At 39.0% G+C, this 23779-nt stretch overlaps 1 protein-coding gene across 6 annotated transcripts in view; it reads right to left on the bottom strand.

The window, feature by feature from the left end:
- The window catches only part of rnf6 (ring finger protein (C3H2C3 type) 6), a 52307-nt gene extending 29878 nt beyond the window's left edge, over nucleotides 1-22429 (bottom strand). For 2 of the 6 annotated variants that reach the window (XM_072263004.1, XM_072263008.1), the window contains exons 1-3: nucleotides 22347-22413; nucleotides 2859-2987; nucleotides 2530-2615 (exon numbers count right to left, since the gene is read on the bottom strand). In XM_072263004.1, coding sequence (XP_072119105.1) covers nucleotides 2530-2571 — 42 coding nt within the window. In that variant the 5' untranslated portion in view covers nucleotides 2572-2615; nucleotides 2859-2987; nucleotides 22347-22413. Of the gene's footprint in view, nucleotides 1-2529; nucleotides 2616-2858; nucleotides 2988-22346 lie in introns of all 6 variants that reach the window. The other 4 variants (XM_072263005.1, XM_072263007.1, XM_072263006.1 and 1 more) reach the window with 4 other exon arrangements.
- Between the last annotated feature and the right edge of the window lie 1350 nt (nucleotides 22430-23779).

The following is a 23779-nucleotide window of genomic DNA, read 5'->3' as shown; positions in this document are numbered from 1 at the left end:
TTGAGAAGTCATTGACCCAAAACGTTAACTCTCTCCCTCTGTAAATATCGCCTGATCTATTGAGTATCTCTGGCATTTGCTAGTTTTATTTCAGATTTCCAGTATCTGCAAGTTTTTGATTCTCATTTGAAAAGAAATTCTCCTCAGTCCTGATGCAGACACTTGACCTAAAATGTCCGTTACCCTCTTGCTCTACAGATGCTGTTTGACCCACTGAGTTCCTTCAGCAATTTGTATTTTGCTCCAGATCCCTGCATCTGCAGACTTGTGGCTCCATAACTGCGAATTCTCTTCAAGGAATGCTAATACTGAAGAAGTCTGCTTCCACTCTTCAATGGGAGCTCTGTGGATCCCTCGCTCACTGTTCCGCCACTGTTGTTTCTCCTGCTTGAATTCTGATGGAGGGTTTCAACCTGAAACATGGAACATCTCCTTTGCCTCTGCAGATGCAAAGTTCTTCCAGCAATTTGTGTTTAGCTTCAAATTTCAGCATCTGCTGTTTCTTGTTTCTCCATTATTCTCCTGGTGTTCTTATGAAACTTAATTTTTTTTTAATACCAAATACATTAATCTTGAAACTTTGGCACAACAGTAACATGATCAACATTCCATTATTTTTATAAGAAAAATATTGTGAAATTGATTTATGCTTTATCTGCAGTAAATCTTCATTGCTCGTGAATTTCCTTGATCAATTATGCCATTTCCAATATAACTATCAGCATCCTCTAATATTTATTCATATGTATTTTCCATGGCAAATAAAGTGCACTAGAATTGATTTGTATCTCATAGTTCAGTCTTAGCCTGACTCTAAGTTACCTAAAAGTGTGTAATAGTTCTTAAAAGACGAGCAATACATTTGGAGAAATCTGACTGTCTCAGCATACACAAAACACTTCATGATGAAACAGTTACTTTTATCTTCTCACTAACCATTTAGCCATAAAGCATAATAAAAGGAAGAACAACAAATGTTTCTTAATAGCTTAGCAGCCTGTCATAAGTACAGTAATACAATATTAGTCTAAAGTGACACTAGATCTGGAGAGGAAATTTATTATCAAACACAATTCTCAAAGGATCTTGGTAATATTAATGACAACTTTTTGACACTCGTGGAGTCATGCCAACTTGACATAGATGAATCTGCACAAATTTATTTTTATTCTAAACCAGTGGAAAGAAGAAACAAGTGACTAAATCAAAAAAGGCTGTTCTGCAGAAATCCTGGTGTTATAATGTTAGTGATCTCACCTGGACAACTCAATACAAAGTTAGGTTTAACTGTCACTCTAATTATGCAACTTTGGGTGTTTATTGTCAGAGCAGGAACAATTCAGTACTGTCACAGTGAAGTACATGAAACTGGTATGCTAATTGAAAACAGATGTGGCTAATAGCAGAACTGATTGGTAAATAAGGAATAAATAATAGACACCTAATGCATGGGTATAATTTTATGTGTTCATCAGGAAAAGGCAAGATGAAAGGCAGCATACATTGCATTAGCGTTATAATCTTACTAATGTTTTTAGATACCAGGAAAAATGTGCTGGACTAAAATGGATTTGCCACATTGACATCAATAATGAAGTTAACAATTTCTATACACAATTCTCCATTTCATTCCTTATCCATAAAATTTTCATCTGGAAGAAGTCAACTAAACACCAACAAAAACACATTAAGTCTTTATTTTTAAAGGGAATACAGCATTTTAAAAATGCTTAAGATTTGGGTTAGAACACAAATAGGTGACAAATGGAAATGTGTGTTTTATGTTCACCTTTACTTCCAAAAGTAAATCAACTCTGCTCAAAGTAATGAACACAAGTTCTCACACACAAAATTTGGCAGAAACCTGCATTAATTTCATGATAATAACTGCTTAATAGCATTCCAAAGGCAACAATTTCCTACATTTACTTGCTTGTGAGAGCCTGTTATGTACAAATTGACTACCATGTGTGAACCCTTGAACAAGAAAAACATACTGTGAAGTATTTTAGGATTTTCTGGGGGGACATGATATGGCACTGTATATGTATACCATTTCCTCTTACAGCTCTGGAAAAGAAACGATAAATTGCTTGCTCTCTGAAAGGTAAAACTAATCACACTATCTATCTCTTTCTTTCAAATTACACCTATGCCTTTGCGTTTTGGTCCTCTCAAATCTCCCAACTACACTTCAGCAATGATGAAATCAAGACATGACCAACATTGTCATCCTTTTTGGACTGCTAGAAGAGTCACATAACATAATTTGTTGTTTCAAGCCTGGAAGTGTTTAAGATTACAATTGGTTTTCAGTTTTTAAATTTTATTTAAAAGTTTTAAACCTCGGTGTTTTTGAGTTTTGTTGAAATTTGGGGGGGGGGGGGGGAGGGGGAAGAAAAACTATCAGTTTCCACCAAAACAACCAAAAAAAGCCTGTGGCGATTTCCCCTACTGAGGACATGCTTCTCTTACTACTCAATAGGCAAACTGCCTATTTGAATTTTTCGTGCTATAGTTGATCATCACCTGTAAGGAGACTTCAACATCGGTGTTTGAAGTGTCCTCCATACTTTCGAACACGATGTTACTCTTACGTGGATCCAGAGATGAATCTGTGAAAAGGAAACATTATGATTTTAATACAGGTTATAAACAGTGAACAAATTTAAATTATTACAGTAAAATTATTGTAAATGACAAAAGATCACTTACAAATCAGCAGGAATAAAATGTATGACATTGGAGGATTTGCAATACTTTCCACCTACACTTGCATGCTTGTTATAGTGGACAATGAGCTTTACAATAATATACATTATATTTGGAAAACACATGGAAATTATACTATGACTTACCAGATCTCTGAGCAGTTGCAGAAGAGTAGATGGTGTTGTCTTTATACTTCGGTCTGTAGAGATGAATTATGATATCTCACAAAAGATTTTATAGGTGGCCAGCTGGTGCTACTTTCACCCTGAATTCTGCTGATTTTTGAGATTAATATTTTTTATTAAAATCAAAATCTGATATATTCAGAGGCTTAAAAAAGTTAACTTGTCAAATGATGTTAAATAGTATTTCATATCACTATTAAAAAAAAACAGGGTTTCTTAATAGTTTACCTGATGTTCAGAAGTTCATCCCTAGATTAAAAGGGTCACTTTTACATCAACCTGGAATCATTTTAATAAAGCTATTTCAATTTATTTACACTACTACACCTAGCCACGGTTTTTATATCCATACTGACACCATATCTCCTCCAATGCTTTCAAAATGTCAACTAGCCAAAGGGACACCTTTCACCGAGTTCTATTCTAATCTCTCAAACCGGGAAGGTCATTGTATGATTCACTTCTCACACTTGCACCACTGCTTCTAGTATTCCATGCTCCAAGTGGTTTACATGGACTTTAGTAAGCTGGTCAAAATGGTTGGGACACCTGGGCATATACAGGAAATGGATAAGAATGTAGATGGACTAATTAGTCGTTTTACTGATGAAACAATAATTGGTGGAAGAGAGGAATATTGTGAAAATATAGAAAGGGATATGGATCAGTTGGAAAGTTAGGTGGAGAAATGGTATACAGAATTAGGAGGAGAAATTGCACACTCAGACAAGTGTGAGGTAAGATACTCTTAGTGGCCATTTCATTAGGTACACCTGCTCACTAATGCAAATATCTAATCAGCCAATCATGGTAGCAACTCAGTGCATAAAAGCATGTAGACATGGTCAAGAGGTTCAGTTGTTGTTCAAACCAAAGAGCAGAATGTGATCTAAGTGACTTTGATTGTGGAATAATTGTTGGTTCCAGATGGAGTCCTTGGAGTATCGCAGAAACTGCTGATCGCCTGAGATTTCCTTGTACAGCAATCTCTAAAGCAGAGGTCGGCAACCTTTTTGCCTCTATGGGCCGGATCGCGTATTAATGAGCGGACGGTAGGCCAGATAAATGCCATAAAAAACTTGAAAATGGGAATTATCCATTTAAGTACATCTAGTTATGTTTTGCCTCAAATTAATGAATAACACATGCTAGAAAATCATTTTTGCTTAAGGTTGCCTACCCCTGTTCTAAAATTTACAGAAAATGGTGTGAAAATCAAAACACATCCGTGAGTGAAAACACTTTGTTAATGAGAAAGGTCAGAGGAGAATGGCCAGACTGGTTCAAGCTGATAGGAAGATGACAATAACTCAAAAAACCATGCATTACAACAGAGGTCTGCGAAGAACATTTCTGAATGCACACCACATCAAACCTTGAAGTAAATCAGCACCAGAGGACAATAAGTATATACTTGATGTTCACTTTATTAAGTCAGAAGATATCTAATAAAGTGGCCACTGAGAATATTTTGGGACATCAAATATGAACAGGATAATAAATGGCACCGACCTGAAAAACACTGATGTGCAAAACGCCGTGTGGTGCAATTTCATAGCACGCTGAAACTGGGAATGCAGGTAGCATTAGAAAGAGTGCATAAGATAATTCACCAGGATATTGTCTCAACTGGAGAGCTTTATGTAGGGAGAGACTGGACACGCTGGGTTTACTTTCTCTGGAACTTTGAAAGATGACCGATGACCAGAGGTTTATAAAAGTATGAAAGACATAGGTTTAAGATTAAAAAGGAGAAATCTAAAGGAGATCTGAGGGACAAGATTTCCCACAGAGAGTGGTGGCTGTAAGGAATGAGTTGCAGAAATGGTAGAAAGCAGACACTATCACAACGTTTAAAAGGCATTTATTTGGGTTGGTACTTGGAAAGAAAATGAGGGATACAAGCCTAACACTAACAAATGGGTTTAGTGCAGATATATATCTCAGTTTGCATAGATGAGCGTAGGGCTAAAGAGTTCAATTCTGTACTGTGTACCTTTCTATATTTGGCTGTATCCCATTTTTCCTTCCTGATTATGTGCCTGAGCAATATCATCCAAAACAACAGAAATTTCCACTCACATATTGAATACACCCCACTTTGACTCAGTCATTTCCCTTAACCCTCCTTTATCTCCAAAGGGTTGCAGTAGTTCTACAATAAACAGTAGTATATGAGCAAGAAATTCCTTTTAACTAAACGTGGTAATTAAAGCAATTGTCTTTTAACCTATCATAAATTCTAATTCTTAGCCACTAGCACCATCCACTTTCGTCTGCAAAACAAATGCATAGAATAGGTGACTATGGTAATATGGATACAAAATTGGCTTAGTTACAATTTTGAGCTGGGGGTAGGTATGCAATGGCATACTAGAAGCATTGATTTTTCTTATACCGTATTAAAATACTTTGACATGCAGTGCATTTTTCATCACTTGATGAGAAACTATGTAATAAGTAGGGTATGCGATGAAACAAACAAGAGAAGAATGCAGCTAGTGGTATGAGCAAGCAGAACACAAAGTATAAATTGAGACACTTTGACAACATGGATTAGCAAACGTGTTAAAATAGAGAGGATATAATTCTAACGGGTGCTGCAGAAACAGGGACTCTAGTAAATAGATCACAACACACAGGAGCAGAATTAGGTCCTTAGGCCTATCGTGTCTGCTCCACTATTAGATTAAGACTGATTTCTTTCATCCCCTCAACTCCATTCTCCTGTGTTCTCCCCGTAACCTTTGATGCCTTACTAATCAAGAACCTATCAACCTTTGCTTCAAATATACCCAATGACTTGGCCTCCATAGCTATCCATGGCAATTAACTCCACAGACCCACCATCTTAGAAGTTTGTAAAGATGACAACACACAAAGCAAATAAAAAAAGGAGACTCTCATCTTTATAAATAAGCACATATGATATAAAAGCAACAAAGTACGTTGAAAGCAGAAAGTAAAAGTACAGTGCGTAAAAAGAGCCCAAAGGATCATTGGGGACCCAAGTCACCCCAACCACAAACTGTTCCAGCTGCTACCATCCGGGACAGCTTCTTCCACCAGGCAATCAGACTGATTAATTCACACCGACACAACTGTATTTCTAAGCTATATTGACTGTTCTGTTGTACATCTTACTGTACTTACTATTTCAAATTACTATAATTTGCACATTGCGCATTCAGACAGAGATGTAACGTAAAGATTTTTACTCATGTATGTGAAGGATGCAAGAAATAAAGTCAATTCAATTATAAAATAAGCTGTTTGGTCTTAACTAATATTGCATTGAATTCTGGTCACAGTGCTATATTAAGGACATGAAGGGACCCTACAAAGGTTGCTGAGAAGATACATCAGAATAATCTTAGTTGAGAATGTGCAGTTATATGGCTATATTACAGAAATGTGATAGTTCTTCTTGGAATACCAGATGTCACAAAAGGAATTTGATAGAAGTGTTCGGAATATATGTCTAGGTAAAACAGAATAAAGGGAATCTTTATACATTTCCACTGTCAGACAGGTAGACAACCAGAGGGCACCGGTTTGCCCATGATTGGCAAAATAAACAGGGTGAATTAATGAACAACTACTGCATGTTTTCAACACTCAGAATTTGGAAGTACTTACTTTTAAGGGGAGTAAAAGCAGATTCAGCTATTTTCAAAAGGGAACTGTATAGATCAGGGGTCGGCAACCTTTTTGCCTCTGTGGGCCGGATCGCGTATTGATGAGCAAATGGTGGGCCAGATAAATGCCATAGAAAACTTGAAATATGGGAATTATCCATTTAAATACATCTAATTATGTCTTGCCTCATATTAATGAATAACGCATGCTAGAAAATCATTTGTGCTTAAGGTTGCCTACCCCTGATATAGAAAGTAGAACTTTCAAAACTACTGGGTAAAATAAGGGGAATGGAACTGATTGGGTGACTCTTGCAGGCAACTTGCGTGAGCCCAATAGACCAAATGATCTTCTGCAGTGCAAAACCAACTCAATCCACCTCCCTGGCATTATATTGACACTGAAGCAGATCATGTGCTTGTCATATCATTTGTGACTGACAAAAGTTTCAGATGACATCACCTACTGACCACATCCACCTCTGCAACATCTAACTCTACCCCTGCTTTGAGTACAGCTGAAGCTCCTATCCTGTCTTCTCTATTGCATACTTGGCTAGCCCTCCTGAGTTAACCATTCATAAATATCCTAACTCATACCTGCTCACAGTCACTCCCAGGTTTCCAAGGACAGATTCATATAATGGTTATAGCACAGAAGACTATTCATCTCATGAAGTCCACACTAGTTCTCTGTCAGTGTAACTCACAAGTTCCACCCAAATTCTTCCACCTTAGCTTGCAAATATTTCTTCACCACGTTAATCAATTCCTTCATGAAGGCACTAATAAAATCTGCCTCCACTCCATTTGTGGCCAGTCTTTCCCAAAATTCACACAGGAGAAATTAATTCCTCAAGTTCTCAACCCTTCCATCAAAAGGAACAAGCTCCCACTATCCCCTCTCTGCAAACCACTGATTTTATTTAGCCTTTTCTTTAAAGCTTCTCTATCTGTCCTTCCAAACGTAGTATAGTACCTCATTCCAGGAATGTCTCACAATTCTTGAATCTAACAGCATCATATCCTTCCCATGATGTGATGATTGGAATTTAATACCAAACTCTAGTTGAAAATGGGTCATTGTTTTATAAAGGGTCAGCACAATTTCTTTGCTTTATACTCTATACTCCCACAGATAAAACCTAGAATTGGCTACATCTTATTAATTACTTTCTCAACTTGACTTGCCACTTCAATGTTTTGAACATAGTTCCAAGTCCAAGTAGACCTACAATCTATAAAACAGAATAATATATTCTTCTTTCCAAAATGCATCATTTCCTGCATTCTTCTTCATTTCCCATGCACCCACCATTTTCCCCAGCCTATTATCCTTCAACGTCCACAATACAGCCAATCTCTATGTAATCTGCAACTCTAGATATTGTGGCTTGTACCATAAACTAAATCACAAGTATAGATTGTCAAGAAAAATAACTACATCACCAATTCTTGAGGGAGTGTCACTGTTTGCCTCCCTCAAGTTTGTGGAAAACAACGAACTATATACCACCTTTTGTGGACTGTTATTTAGCAAAGTTGGGAGTCATGGTGTCAATGTCCTTTATATTGAGTGCTTCAACTTCAGCAACAAGTCTATTGTGTGGCCACATATACCACATCAACCATTTTATCCTCATAGCTCTATTTGTTACCTTATCCAAATATTTTGTCATTGGTTAAATATCTTTCCTATTGCTTTAAATAACAAACTCATGCTGGCTTGCCTCATTAAATCTATTTTCCTAATTGTGATATTAACCACATCCAAAATAACATTTCGAAATGTTATTCAACCATTGGAGGTTAAATTACAGGGATTATCCTTAATCCTGTTTTGGACAAGTGAGTAACATTTGCAATGCTGTAGCCATTTGGCACCATCCTCCCCACACCAACCCAGAGTCATCAAGGAAAACAGGAAGATTATGTTTAGTACCCTCACTCCAATTTCCTCCCATTCTTTGCTCAGAATCCTACAATGTATTCTGTTTCATCTAGGTATAGAGACATAGAATAAAACACTAAGAACAGAAACAGGCCCTTTGGCCAATCTAGTGTGTGCTAAACTATTATTCTGCTGAGTCCCATCAAGCTGCTCCTGCACTCCATAAACCTTCTGGTGTACCTATCCAAATTTTTTAGATACTGAAATCAAACTGCATGCACCACTTCCACGGACATCTCGCTCACACTCTCACCACCCTCTGAGTAAAGAAGTTCCCCCTTATATTCCCCTTAATTAACCTTTCACCCTTAACCAATGATCTCTAGTTCCAGTCTCACCCAAATTTAATGGAAAAAGTCTGGTTGCATTTACCCTATCTATACCCCTCAATTTTGTATACCTCCATCAAGTCTCCCTTCATTCTCCTACATTCTAGGTAATAAGAGCCTCACCTATTCATGCTTTCCCTAACACTTAGGTTCTCAAGTACTGGCAACATCCTTGTAATTTTCTCTGCACTCTATGAATCTTATTGATATGTTTCCTGCAGGGTGGCGACCTGAACTGTATACAATGCCTCCAAGTTTGGCTTCAACAACGTCATAAACATCAATACTCCAATTCCTGTACTCAGTACTCTGATTTACGAAGGGCAAAGTGCCAAAAGCTACAATCCTATCTACCTGTGACACCACTTTCAAAGAATTATGAATCTGTATTCCCAGATCTCTCTGTCCTACCATACTCCACAGTATCCTACCACTCACTGTTTAAGTCCTACCCTGGTTTGTCCTCCCAAAGTGCAACACCTCGCACTTACCTGCTTAAATTCCATCTGCCATTTTTCAGTACATTTTTCCAACTGGTCCAGATCCCATTGCAAGCTTTGACAGCCTTCCTTGCTGTCCACTACACCCCCAATCTTGGTGTTATCTGCAAATTTGCTCATCATATTTACTGCATGATCATCCAGATTTTGAATATAGATGGCAAACAATGGACCCAGCACCAATTCCTGTGGCACCATACTAGTCACAGGCCCCTAGTCAAAGGCAATCATCTACTACATCTCCCTGTTTCTCCCACAAAGCTAATGTCTCATCCAATTTATTACCTCATCCAGAATGCCAAGTGACTTAACCTTCTTGACCAACCCACCATGCGGGACATTGTCAAAGACCTTGCTAAAGTCCATGCAGACAATGTCTACTGCCTTTTGTTCGTCAACTTTCCTGGTAATTTCCGTGAAAAACTCTATAGGACTGGTTAGACACAACAGACCACACAGAAATCCATGTTGACTTATCTACTTTAAGTTCACTAACATTCCTAATACAGTACTGCTATGCTATTAATTTTTTACTTGTGTCCTTCTTTCACTAACACTTTCTCTATTACTCTCTTCCCTCATGAAGACTGATGTTAAGTACTCATTTAGAATTTAACAGTGCCTTCAGCATCCACATGCAAGTTCTGATTTTTACCCTCAATTATGTATTTCACTTTTACGATTTATTTGCTAATAGAAAACTTCTGGAATATAGATAAGAAAATCCTTGACTTAAAATTCTCATCACTATTTTCAAGTTATTCGAGGGTTTCACTACTACTGACTTCTCTACCAAAGTAGCCCTCCATGGTCTCAACTTGTCCTTGATTTTAGACTCTTGATCATCCCATATTTAGTTACCCAGTAATTTGCAACCCTACTTACAGTTGCCAAGACCTTAAACTCTCACATTCTCCCCTCAAAATTCCACTTCTATTTATTAAGATTCTTACAATTTCCATCACTGATTAAGCTCCTGGTCATCCTTATTTATTTCACACTGTGACTCAGTATCAAACTTAGTTTGCAAACACCTTTGTGATCCTGTTTGGCATCCTAAAGGTGCCACTATAACAACTCTATTATTCTTGCTTGTTGATATGTAACAAATCACAAACTGTAATTAACAGCTATCACTATTTTGTTGATTGACTTACATTTATTCCAAATGTGCAAAAATCTGCAAAATTAAACTAGGACATCAATGATCTATTGTCAACTACTGCAGTCAGCATCTTAAGTGTAAAAATGTCCTATTTTTCAGTTTCTAATATTAAAACTTAATCTTACTTCTATCTAACTCCACCATGAGCAGTCCCAAGCCCGGTGCGAAAGGAGGGTTGGGTATGGGGCTAGGAACCTCATCCCATAAAAACCCAGAGTTACAGAAATGCCAACAGAAGGATCCAAGATGATGGGCTGTATCTGGGGACAACGAAAGACTGGCCCAGGACCGAAGACTCTAACAAGCTGCTGTCAGCAGCCAATGTCCACTAGGGGTGAAGGGCTTAAGAAGAATACTTATAACTTGATCTATGACAGTTGCAACTCAAAGCCCAATCATAAGAGTTGAAGAGAAAATGTAAAGTTACACAATTAGCAAGTATACAGCATTTGCCAGGCTGGAAATGGTAGGAAAATTAAGAATAATAATAACAACTTTATTTATTGGGCATTTTCATATATATGATGTAATTCAAAGTACTTTAGAATATAGGAATACAAATATGAAAATAAAATAAAAATAAACATGAAAATCAAGGAAAAAAAGATGTTAATTAAAAGCAAGGCAAAAAATAACATTTACAGAATATCAGGAATGTTCCAAAACAGTTACAATCCAATGAATAACAGGGTACAAATATAACTGTCACAAAAGGATGACACATTGAATACATCTACATCAACAGGTCTTAAATAGTAAACTGAATAATGGCTACATTTCGGTTCATGTTTGGCTGCAGAATGATGAGAAAATCACTACTCTTCTTCAAATAATGCCAGGAGAACCAATAGATAGGTCTTCTATTTACTATCTCAATGCAAAGTACTTCCCTCAGCATTGCATCAAAATACTAATATTTCAAGTTTAATATTTCAAGTGCTTTAATGGGACTTGCATTAAAAATCTGAGAAGTTCTCTTGACTTTCAACATCCATTACAGCAAAACATAAGCAGCAATACATACAAAATGCTGGAGGAACTAAGCAGGTCAGGCAACATCTATGGAAAAGAGTAAACAGTTGACATTTCAGGCACAACTTGCCCTTCTTCAGGACTGAGAGACAAAGTTTCCTGTTCAAGAGCATTTCCAATAGAATGTACGTTCTACTTTTGTGAAGTTACAACGCAAGACTGCACAAACGCCAAACAGAATATCATTCTATAGATGGTTCTAAGCAATTTTGTAACTAAAATCAGATCCAAGTTTTCTCACATACGTAAATGGTGACAACAGTTAATATTCTCAACCTCAACAATGGCATAGCCCTGCAAGCAAATGTGAAAGACATGGATGAAGAGTCTGCAATTACTTGCAGGCAGACATGCACACTAGATGACATACCTTAGCTTCCATTTGAGATCTCCACATTTAAGAAACCAATCCTTAGCCAAAATGGCTAAATTAACACACCTCAAAAATAAAAGGCTGAGAGTTCCAGACACTGCAAAGCCTAGATTTCAGCTTCAGAGGATCATAGAATATTATAGCACAGGAATGGGCCTTATAAACCCACTTCAGCCTTTCCTGTCTAAGTACCTATCCAAATACATTTAAAACTTTGTAATTGTATCTAGATTTACCAACTCCTCTGGCAACTCACTCCAGATGATCACCAGTCTTTGTGTGGAAAAGGTTGCCTCTTGGATCTCCTTTAAATGTCTGTTACCTTAAACCTGTGGCCTCTTGTTCTAGACCACCATACCATGGAAAAAAGACTGTGACCATCCACCCTTCGTGTTTATAACAAGGTCATGCCTCAGCTTCCCATGTTCCACTGGAAACAAGCCCAGTCTATCCAATCTTTCCTTATAACAACTAGTCCTTCATTCCACGCAATATCCTGCTGAATCCTTCCTACAGTGTGGTGACTAGAACTATACACAATACACCAAATGCTTTCACCAACATTTTGTATAGCTGCAACTCTTATACTCAATGTCTCAGCTTAGGAAACAAAATATAGTCAAAACCTAATTATAAACATAACAGATTCTGCAGCTTCTCAAAATAAAAAGCAAAGAGAGAAAGTGGGTGGTTGGAGGAGGGGGTATGAAGTGAGGAGCTGGGAAGTGGTTGGTAGGAGAAAGTGATTTCTCTAACTTCTCCTAATTTCTCTCCCCTTCCACTTTCTCTCTTTTTCCAGTCCCCATTCTGTTTCTCCTCTTACCCCTTCGCTTTTCCTCACTGGCCCATCACCTCCCTCTGGTGTCCCTCCTCCTTCCCTTTCTCCCATAGTCCATTGTCCTCTCCCAGCTGATACCTTCTTCTGCCCTTTACCTTTTCCTCTCATCACCTCCCAGCTTCTCACTCATCCCCTCATTCTCCACCCATGCACAATGAGATCTCATAAAGGTCACTTATATAAATTACTCAGGTCTGAGCAGTGGGCACGTGGCCAAGTGGTTAAGACAATGGACTACCGACCTGAAGGTCGTGAGTTCGAGCCCCAGCCGAGGGAATGTGTTGTGTCCTTGAGCAAGGCAGTTAATCACACATTGCTCTGTGACAACACTGGTGCCAAGTGCATGGGTCCTAATGCCCTTCCCTTAGACAACATTGGAGAGAGGAGATTTGCAGCATGGGCAACTGCTGGTCTTCCATACAACGTTGCCCAGACTTTCCAGGCGCAGATCCATGGTCTCGCAAGACTAACGGATGCCAGAGAAGGTCTGAGCACCAATCCCTGTCATAGATCACTTGTTACAGACCTTGTCAAAAAAACACCCATCCCCTTACCATCCTCTGCCTCATATCATCACTCAATTTTGGATCCAGTTTCTCAGTATACCTCAGATCCCCATGTGGCATATCATTTTGGACAAACCTAGGATCTTGTCAAAAAGTTTTAATGAAGTGTAAACCATGTAGACTTCGTTACCTCATCAGAAAACTCAAGTTTGCGAGACATGATCACTCCTGCCATGCTCACTCCTAATCAATCCCTACCTTTACAAGTGAACATTAATCTGATCCTTCAGTTTTTTTCCCCCCAACAACTTCCATATCAGTGATGCAAAGCTCACTGGCCTGTACTTTCCAGACTTATCACTTTTAAATAAGGAAGAAAACATCAGCTCTCCTGTAATTTTGGTACCCCACACAAGGCTAATATGGACACAAAAATACCAGAGCCCAACCCTGGCAGCCTTTCCTCCTTTGTTTGCCTGAGCATCCAAGGAAAGATAACATACGGCTTCAGGGAGTTATCCACCTTAAAGTGTGCTAATATTTCTAACACTTCCTCCTTCCTGATATAGACATGTTCCAGAACATCAGCACAGGCCTCACTTAACCACATCCTACCCATGAGAAATACTTTGTACATATCTCCTGGCTTCGTACATTAACCCTTTGGTTGCAGAGTAGACCTACTCTTTCATTAGCTAACTTTTTTTCTTTTGTGATATTTTACAAGGTTTAGAATTCTCCTCAATGCTACTTGCTAAAGTAATTTCCTGGCTTATTGCTGCCTTCCTAATTTCTTTCTTACTACTCTCCTATATCCCCTATAAACCTCAAAGGAATCATTTGGCATTAATTTCCCATGAATAACTTTGGCTGCTGCATTTTCCTGATCAAAAGTCACTGATCAACAGCAAGGTTCCTCCATCTTACTATCTTAGCTTCCTACCCTTACGCTGACACTGAATTCCTTCCATCTCACTTTTAAATGCCTTCCACCCTGTTAGCTCACCCTTCTGGTATAATCACATCAAAGTAAAAGATTCCTTTTTATTCAAATAAATAGGCTATGTTGCATGCCAGCCCTAGTCTGACTAAGACTCAATGGATAGATGTCACAGTACATGGTAGCCAAATAAGCACATGTAGCGCAAACAAAAGAAAATCTGCAGATGCTGGAAATCTGAGCAATGCACACAAGATGCTGGAGGAACTCAGCAGGCCAGGCAGCATCTAGAAAAAAGAGTACAATCAACATTTTGGGCCAAAACCCTTTGGCAGGACTGGAGAAAAATGCTGAGGAGTAGATTTAAAAGGTGGGGGGAAGGGAAGAGAGAAACACAGGGTGATAGGTAAAACCTGGAGGGGGAAGGAGGAAGTAAAGAGCTGGGAAGTTGATTGGTAAAAGAGCAAGGCCATGGAAGAAAGAAAAGGGGGGAGAGGAGCACCAGAGGAAGCAATGGGCGGGCAAGGAGATAACGTGAGAGAAAGAAAAAGGTTATGGGAAATGGTGAAGGAAGGGACCGTGTGGAGGGCATTACTCAGTCAGAGAAATCAATCTTCATCCCATCAGGTTGGAGGATACCCAAACAGAATATAAGTTGTTGTTCCTCCAACCCAAGCGTGGCCTCATCACAACAGTTGTGGAGGCAATGGATGGACATATTGGAATGGGAATAGGAAGTGGAATTAAAATGGGTGGCCACTGGGAAATCCCACTTTTTCTGGTGGATGGAGCACAGGTGCTCGGTGAAGCCATCTCCCAATCTACAGCAGGTATCACCGATATACAGGAGGCCACACCAGGAGCACTGAACACAGTATATGGCCCCAAAAGACTCACAGGTGAAGTGTTACCTCATCTGGAAGGACTGTTTAGGGCCCTGAATGTTAGTGAGGGAGGTGGTGTCAGGGCAGGTGTATCATTTGTTCCGCTTGCCAGGTCGGAGATCAGCGAGGAGGGAGGAATGGACAAGGGAGTTGCATAGGGAGCAAACCCTGTGGAAAGCAGAATGTGTGGGGCGGGGGGAGCGAAAAATTTGCCAGGTGGTGGGATCCCATTTGAGATGGTAGAAGTTTCGGAGAATTACTTGTTGGACGCAGAGGCTGGTGGGGTGGTAGGTGAAGACAAGAGGAACCCTGTCCTTGGCAAGGTGGTGGGAGGATGGGTTAGGAGCAGACGTGCACGAGATGGAATGTATGTCATTGAGGGCAGCATTGATGGTGGAGGAAGGTAAGCCCCCTTCTTTGAAAAAGAAGGATATCTGTTCTTCAGATGGGAATTTGTGGAAGGCAATGTCACTGAATGCCATGAGAAGTCCCAAGTCGGAGAAGAGACAGAAAATCTTTGGCAAGCTGTGTAGAACTTCAGGTTTCCTTGTTTAGCGGGAGTCCTAAACTTGGACATATATGGAAGGAAATGCAAACAAGTGGTCAGTTTCATATCAGATAGACATAATAAATCTAACTGATTTTAACCACATTGAGTTGGAAATGGATATGTAATGTGGTGTCAGTTATTACAGGACTGAGCTCTTACGTAGGCACACCAAAGTGCGTCAGTTATCTCTTGCATTACTGTCATAAACTGATGCTAATCTGACTCTTTCTTTGACAGAATCAGGCACAATATCAAGTTCAACAGACTTTGCGTTTGACCCATTTTCTTACTATGCAGTATCCTCAGAATCATATTCTGCGGAGATGTTTCCAGCGGTTGAACTTATGTGGATTTTGCATTGTGCTTTCACCTCCTTGTTCTCTTCTGCGGAGACATCCTCAACAAATACAAAGAACCCCAGCCTAATGCAATGTGGACATGTAAAAAAGAAAACTGACATCTATTTCTACCATAAACAGTTACCAGGGTCTGGAGGCACAAAAGCTTTTAAAGATGTTAAGAGGATGTGAAATTGACCATGTGTACTGGAAACATAATTTGCATTATTCTATTTCACAGAAACCACAGGCTGTTACTAGATTTAGGTGAAATTTACTGTCTTAATCAACAGTTAACCATTAGATGCAAGTTTCCCTAAGTACATGTCCTTTTGCAATTAATGTAGGAAATACAATATTTGTGTGAGACAACTGATTAAAGGTTTCACAAGGAGAACAGAACATTGAGCCATCAAATGATCTCAAATTAAGTTGTAATCTGGTTGATACAGACCTGAGACAATTTGATAACTCCATCAGTTTTCTCAGTACAATGCACCCAGTGATTTGGACCTCCAAATGTACATACTTCACACTTTGACTAGATCATTTGATTTTTAAATACAATCAGTTCAAGCATCACAGGAGCTCAAGAAAATTGGATTAAATCATCAGGCCTTTCAAGCCTGATGTGGAATTCAACATAATCATGGGTGATCTAAATAGGTGAACCTTAGGCTCACTATTTCTTCCACAAACACAGATCTAACCAGTTTCCATCTACCACACTCTCCTCTGCCAGGAAAAACCTGTTCTTGCACTGAACTAGTCTTTTGATTGCTTTCACATTTTACAAATCAAAGGCGTTGAAAAGGACGTTTGCATGGCTTGCCTTTGTTCCAAACTTTGGCACCAATTCCCATACCTTTAGCTGCTACCTTGATGACTATATCAGTGCTGCCTCCTGCCCCCATGCAGAACTACTCAATTTTATCAACTTTAAATTTCCAACACCTATCTTCCTTTTCTGGATCTCTGTGCCTCCATCTTAGGAGACAAACTATCTACTGACATTTACCATAATCCAATGACATCGCACTCTGCCGAGACTACACCTTCTGCCATCCTTTCACTTCAGAGAACGTTATCTTTTTCTCTCAGTTTTTCAGTCTCTGTTGCACTTGTTCTCAAGATTGAGCCTTTCCACTTCAAAATATTTGAAATGTATTCCTTTTTCAGGAAAGATGGCCTCCCCTTTGTTGTGGTTAATGGAGTCCTCACTGGCACCTTCTTCATTTCCCTCACGCATGCTCTCACTCAGCCTCCTGCCCAGACAGAACATGAATGACATTCCCTCGGTCTTTATCTTTCACCACAGCAATACCATACAAATCTACATCTGATATTAATTCAGAGCCACCTTAATAGCCTCTGATATACAAGATTCCTTAACCCTTTCAAATTTTGCTGAGGTCTACGTTACAAATAGAAATCACAGCTGCATGCCATAACACAAGCCATGCATGCCTCAACAAGCTCCTCATCATTAGAATGACAGTTCCAGAGAGAGAAAAAATGAAATCAAGGCCACTTTGTTTCTTCCACATTCCTGAAGCTATTTTTTTTTAAATTGAGCACAAACTTGGCAATTATGTGAAACTACTTCCTTCAAGCAATCAAATCTACTCAAGTTTTCTAACAGCACAATTCATACCTTTTTTTAAAAAATGCCCCTGCAAAGGAGTCTTTATTGCAACCTGCTGCATGTAAGGATAGCAACATAAAACTCTTAAATTCACAAGGATAGTATATTTGGTTATAAACTTGTTAATCATCTACACTAGCCCAGAATTAACATTTTGATCAAGATTAACCATACATTTAGAAGTAATCGCAACTACATTTTGTATTATTGTGCACCAATGCAGATGTATACCCTTCAGTTTTAAGCATAACTTTCAAAAAAACACTTGCTTTTCTCCAACAAGTCTCCAGCCTTTCAATAATCAAAATAGCATTCAGTTTAGCAGATGTGCAGATAACACACTACTGTTTACTTATGACTTCACTGCGAAGAAATCATTGACCACTTGAATCTGCTACCGCGTCTCCCCTGTTGGCAGTCACACAGATAGGATCACTCACTATAATATCCTGATTACTTAAAGTTGCCCAGCAGCCATTCCTATTTGAACATTTTTTAATATAAACGTAAGACAGCACTTTCCTCAATAATGAAAAGCTGCACTTTTGACTACAGAAATATGTAGCAGTATCTTTGGTAAATTAAAGACTTGCAACTGACAATGAAATGTTAATGGCCACAATAAAATAAAAACTAGTCATGGATGCACAATACCACAATTATAGCTATAAATTGTCTGCCAATCGAAGCACTGTTGCACCACCAGTGGTAGATGTGCTAATAATATACCATACCCAGGATACACAAGCACTTACATTAGTGTCCCATATGGGAATTGATAATGGAAATTTAAAAAATGAGGACAAGGTATACGGCTATAGAATGAAGAATGAATCAAGTTAACCTGCCTTGGTCCAATTATTAATTAGCCTCTCACCCTACCTTTACCCTCAATGCTTCCAAATATTTAAATTTACCAATTATTTTCTTAAAGCTACACAACTATAGAAAGTTTAATATTTTTCCATCGATGTGCTCTCTAATTGAGAATACACTGTTTTTTCCTGTTACAACCTGGAAAATGGAAAGAGTTCAATTTATTATTATCCCTCTGCTTCTCCTCTGTCTGTGACCCTGGAGTACAATAGACAAAGTAATAGATGACAAGTTATAATTAAACCAATTTTAAATTTAAGGAAAATAAACACATTGAAATAATGTGTGATAAATTTTTAACTGTGTCCAAGGCAATGGAGCAAATATGTTTCCTCCTAGCAGCCAGCATGGTCTCAATGAGCCACAAAGCCCATTTCTGGGTTATTATTATTAAGTTAAAAAAATCATTACAAAAGGACATATAACAAAATTAAAATATTTTAATCCAACTACTTAGAACCATTATTGCCTATAACATCATTTAAAACATTAAATTCCAAAACATATTACAAAATAAATTAAACAGAATTATGTTGTGATATACTATCCATGCTGTTCAATGTCATGATTGAGAGGAACAAGAATTCTAAGTAATTTACACTGAAGCCAATAGAGAATATGAACATTAAAAATGCAGATTTGTAACTAGAAGAGATTTGAACACTTCTTTCATTATACCCCCTAGAAAAAACATTTTATCTGTAAACGGAAGTCTACTGATAAATTCCATGAAAAGTCACAGAATACAATAAGTATGCACTGTCATCCAAAACAAAATGGTAGCTATATCACCATCACAGATACAGCACATTTTTTAAGTAAATCTGAAAAATACCATTTAGAACAGAGTTTATTCAGTAGATTTTGCAGTATTGAGCACACAGTGAGAGATTTATTATAAATTGGAAACCAATGCATTTACTACTATTTGAAATCTCAATAGTATGAAGTCATAATACCATTAAACAAAGTGAGTGATAAATTAGGAATAAATATTACAAAGAATACAGCACATCAACCTAACTGAAGGGAAAAATATCAAATTGTTAAGATAGTAAATTGGGTAATAATATTATCAATCAAAAATTGTCCTCTGCAAATCACCTACCAACACAACAGGTCTACAGCAGAAACAATCTCACTGGCTCTCCACTATACTTTGGAACACCTCAAAAACAGCGAAGTATACAACAGACTGCTGTTATCAATTACAGCTCTCTATTCAATACCATCATCCCTCAGTATTAGTCACCAAGCATCAGAACCTGGGTCTCTGTACCTTCCTCTGCAAATGGATCCTTATCTTCCTCATCGCAGATTGGTACTAACATCTGTTCCTTGGTGACAATCAACACAAGCACACTTCAAGGATGTGTGCTTAGCCACTACTCTACTCTCTCTATGCTCACTGTGTGGCTAGGCACAATTCAAACATCATCTATAAATTTGTAGATTATACCAACGTTATTGGTAAAATCACAGATGCGATGAAGAGGCATATAGGAATGAGATGGACCAGCTGTTTAAATGGTATCACAACAACGTCACACTCAATGTCAGCAAGACCAAGGAAGATTGTGGACTTCAGGAAGAGGAAGTCAGGAAATCAAACACAGTACTCACTGAGGAATCAGCAACGGAAAGGGTGAGCAGGGTGTCAACATCTCAGAGGACCTGCCCTGGCCCCAAATTATTGATACAATCACAATAAAGGCACACCAAAGACTTTTGCAAATGTCTGTAGATGGAGAACATTCTGACTAGTTGCATTACAACCTGGCATGCAGCCTCCAACGCACATGATCACAAGAGGCTACAGAGGGTTGTAGGCTCAGCCAGCTACATTAAGCACACAACACACCCTACCATCAAGGGCATATTCAAGGCACAGTATTTCAAGATGACAGCATTCATCATTTAAGACCCTCATCAGCTGAGACATAGCTTCTTCTTGTTACTACCATTAGGGAGGAGATACAGGAGCTGAAGGCCCACACAATGATTTAGAAACAGCTTCTTCAGGTTTCTGAATGGTCCAATCACACCATCTCACCATTCATTTGTTTGTACTATTTATTCTGTAACTTACAGTAATTTTGCCTTTGCACTGTACTGCTACTGCAAAACAATAAATTGCACATAAGACAGCAAAAGAAAACTGATTGGGATTCTAAAATTAAAATAAACAACTGAGTTCATTATGTGCTAAATAATTAACTATAAATGCATATCTTATATAATTCAAAGTAAAAAGTACATTTATCAAAATATCTATACAATATATAACCTTGAGGTTCATCTTCTTGTGGGCAGTCACAAGACAAAGAAACACAATAGAACCAATTTAAAGAAAATCCCGCACAGCAATACCAGACACTCAATGTGTGGGGGGAAAAAAGAACAAATCATGCAAACAATAAAAAGTACACAAATAATATTAATCGCAGAGTCCCCGTAAGTGAGCCTACAGCCACGGAGCCGGTGAGGCAAGTGAAGCCAGTCCAGGGGCCTGATTGCTGCAGGCCACAACCACAAATTCAGTTCTATGCTGTGCAGGCCACAGCTGCACTCAGTTCAGCTCTATAGCACCCTGCTCCAATCGCACAAATAATTAAAAAAAAGTCAACAAAAAACACCACCAACTTGCAGAGTCCCCAGTTGCTGAGTGCATTCTGTGCTGAGTGAGTAAAGCCTGTCCCATGGCCCGATGGCTGCTGGGCAACAACTGCTCCCGAACCTGACGGCATGGGACCCAAGGCTCCTGCACCTTCCGCCCGCCAGCAGCAATGAGAACAGACCAGTCAAATGCACTAGACACCTGTTCCTTTTCTGCTCTTGTCCTTGACGATATTAATCTTGCTCGACACTCGACTAATCACCGCAGAGTTAATAGAGCGGACCACAGGTTTGTGTTCCAGATTAGGAGTCACCTCAGCGTACACCCCCAGTAATGGTCTTAGCTGCACTCTCTGTCTCATGAATACCAAACCTTCCAGAAGATGACAGAAGCACCAGGTTGTTTTATTAGTTACTTAGGTTTTGATCAGTTTACCTGATGACACCAGAGATGCCAAATTGTTAACAATCTAATGTAAAATAATGTAACAATGCAAAAAATTGTTAAGAATGTATGATCTGAAAGTGTCAGGGGAATTTCTGTCTGGAATATAAATTGAATTGCCCTAGATTGCTTGGTTCAAAGTTCAAAGTAAATTTTATTATCAGAGTACATATATGTCACCACATACAACCCTGAGATTATTTTTCCTGCGGGCATACTGAGGTTATTCGGCAGACACAGATACCTAGGGAACACTACATCACTAAAAATTAAAAGGAGAGCATCCTCATTCGGGAACACATTTACACATAATTCCTTTCAAAACAATTAATAGTAGTATTAATGCCATGAATCACATTTTGTCTTTTCAGGCAAGAAAGACTCAAGGTTAGCCAGGAAATTTTAAAGACGCAAAGTTAATCAAGAAGAAATAAATTCTTTAATAAGCAATGCTTCCAGAAATCAAAGAGAAGCTTTAAAACCCCAGTTTAGGCCCCAGCGCAGCAAGCCAAAATACAACCTAACATGATTGCAAGCGTCAACTCAGCTATAGACATCTAAACTAACCACACGGAATTCAAATAATCTCTGACGCCATTTTCTGCGACAACAGCGATCCAATCAATACTTAACAGGGGCGGGTCTGGGTCATCACGTTAGCTTGATCCGCAACGGATCGCTCTACAAAACCATTTAATGGTAAAGAAAGAATAAAAAAAGGAGTAGATGATCTTCCGTGTTTTAAAATGAATTCTGGCAATTGTGCTTTTCATTACTCTTTAAAGAAACTCACGACAGCCAGTGTATTAGAAAAAGGTAATACCTCAGAGTCGACACTCCGTCGGCAACGCCAATTTTGTTTCACAGCCGCAGATCTCAGCGTCAACCCGGCAACAGCGCGTGCGGCTCTCAGCACTGACGTAGGGCCGGACGCATGAGCGCGCAACAACACGGCATGCTGGGTATAGGATCACCCCCGACAAGCACGCTGGCGCTCGTGCCCGTGTCCACAGCGTCGCGCTTGTTTAGACCGTTCTTTAAGTGAAAGTCTTCAACCTCTGTATTCATTTGCCCCGTTCTACTGAAAACGTTCTAGGTGATGAGGAAATCATTACTAGGAGACTAGAGAGGGTAGACGCTAATGCTGGAGAAAACAATCCAATTTTTCCAACCTCTCCATAAAGCTAATATTAATACAGGCAACATCCTGGTGAATCTCTTCTGCACTACTCTCCAAAGTCTCTACATTCATCATATTATGTGTGTCTCCACCATAATACCCCAAATGTGGATCAGCCAAAGTGGAATCAACTACAGCAAGGAGCATCTTGGTATCTTGTCTCTATGTGTAAAGTTCTTTATAGTCCTTAACTGCGCCAAACCCTCTATGAATTACGATTTATTTGTCCGTGGGAGACTTTCAGATTCTCTTTCCGTTAGCAGCTAGGCAACCGCCATACTCCCTCTTTGCCCCTTTTATTTCTTATTCACTTTCTCCGATCTTTCTATTTCAGATTCAGCCATATTCTTATCTGTATTAACACACTGATAACCATTATACACCATTTACAGATATATTTAGAACAAAGGATAATGAGGGACAAAAATTGGTTCTCTGGAACAGTGGTTTTCAACGTGGGCCATATGACACCTCAAAGGCTATGCCAGATTTTGCATAAGAAACTGGGAACCACAGGAGTTTCTGAATGGGCCAAGATGTTTACTGTTTTAACGAAGTATTACTAAAATATAATAAAAAAGTAATAAATTATGTAATTTCATTGGAACCCTGAATGAAATGAATGAGAAATATGCTAGATTATGCAAATGAGGCAACAAAACCGTTTATCCTGTGTCTGTGGGCAGGGGGAGGGGTGCGGCACATCAACCACTATCTCTGCTCCTGCTTGACTACGCACAAATCACCATTCACACCCTGCAGGATGGCTCAATGAGACCCACACCACTTCCATCCCCAAGTCCCAAACTGCAGATTGGGCGGGACTGTGTCCAGCAAGGCCAATCAGCAAGTATGCAGCAGAAACCTGGCTCTGTTTGCCATGCATGTCATAATATTTTTTAAAATGTGGCAAGAAGGGTGCTGTTACCGCAGTGGGGTCACCTGCCATAAACAGCTAAACCGTAGAGAGACGAGGATGTGGAAAGTCTACGAGTACAACTTCCATTAAATCCCAAATATCAGGTTTTGAATGGAAGAAAGTAGTTGACACGGCCCAGTCCTTCACGAGTACCATT

The sequence above is a fragment of the Mobula birostris genome, chromosome 7 (assembly GCF_030028105.1).
Source record: "Mobula birostris isolate sMobBir1 chromosome 7, sMobBir1.hap1, whole genome shotgun sequence".
Taxonomy (NCBI): Eukaryota; Metazoa; Chordata; class Chondrichthyes; order Myliobatiformes; family Myliobatidae; genus Mobula; species Mobula birostris.
This window is presented reverse-complemented; position numbering and strand designations above follow the sequence as displayed.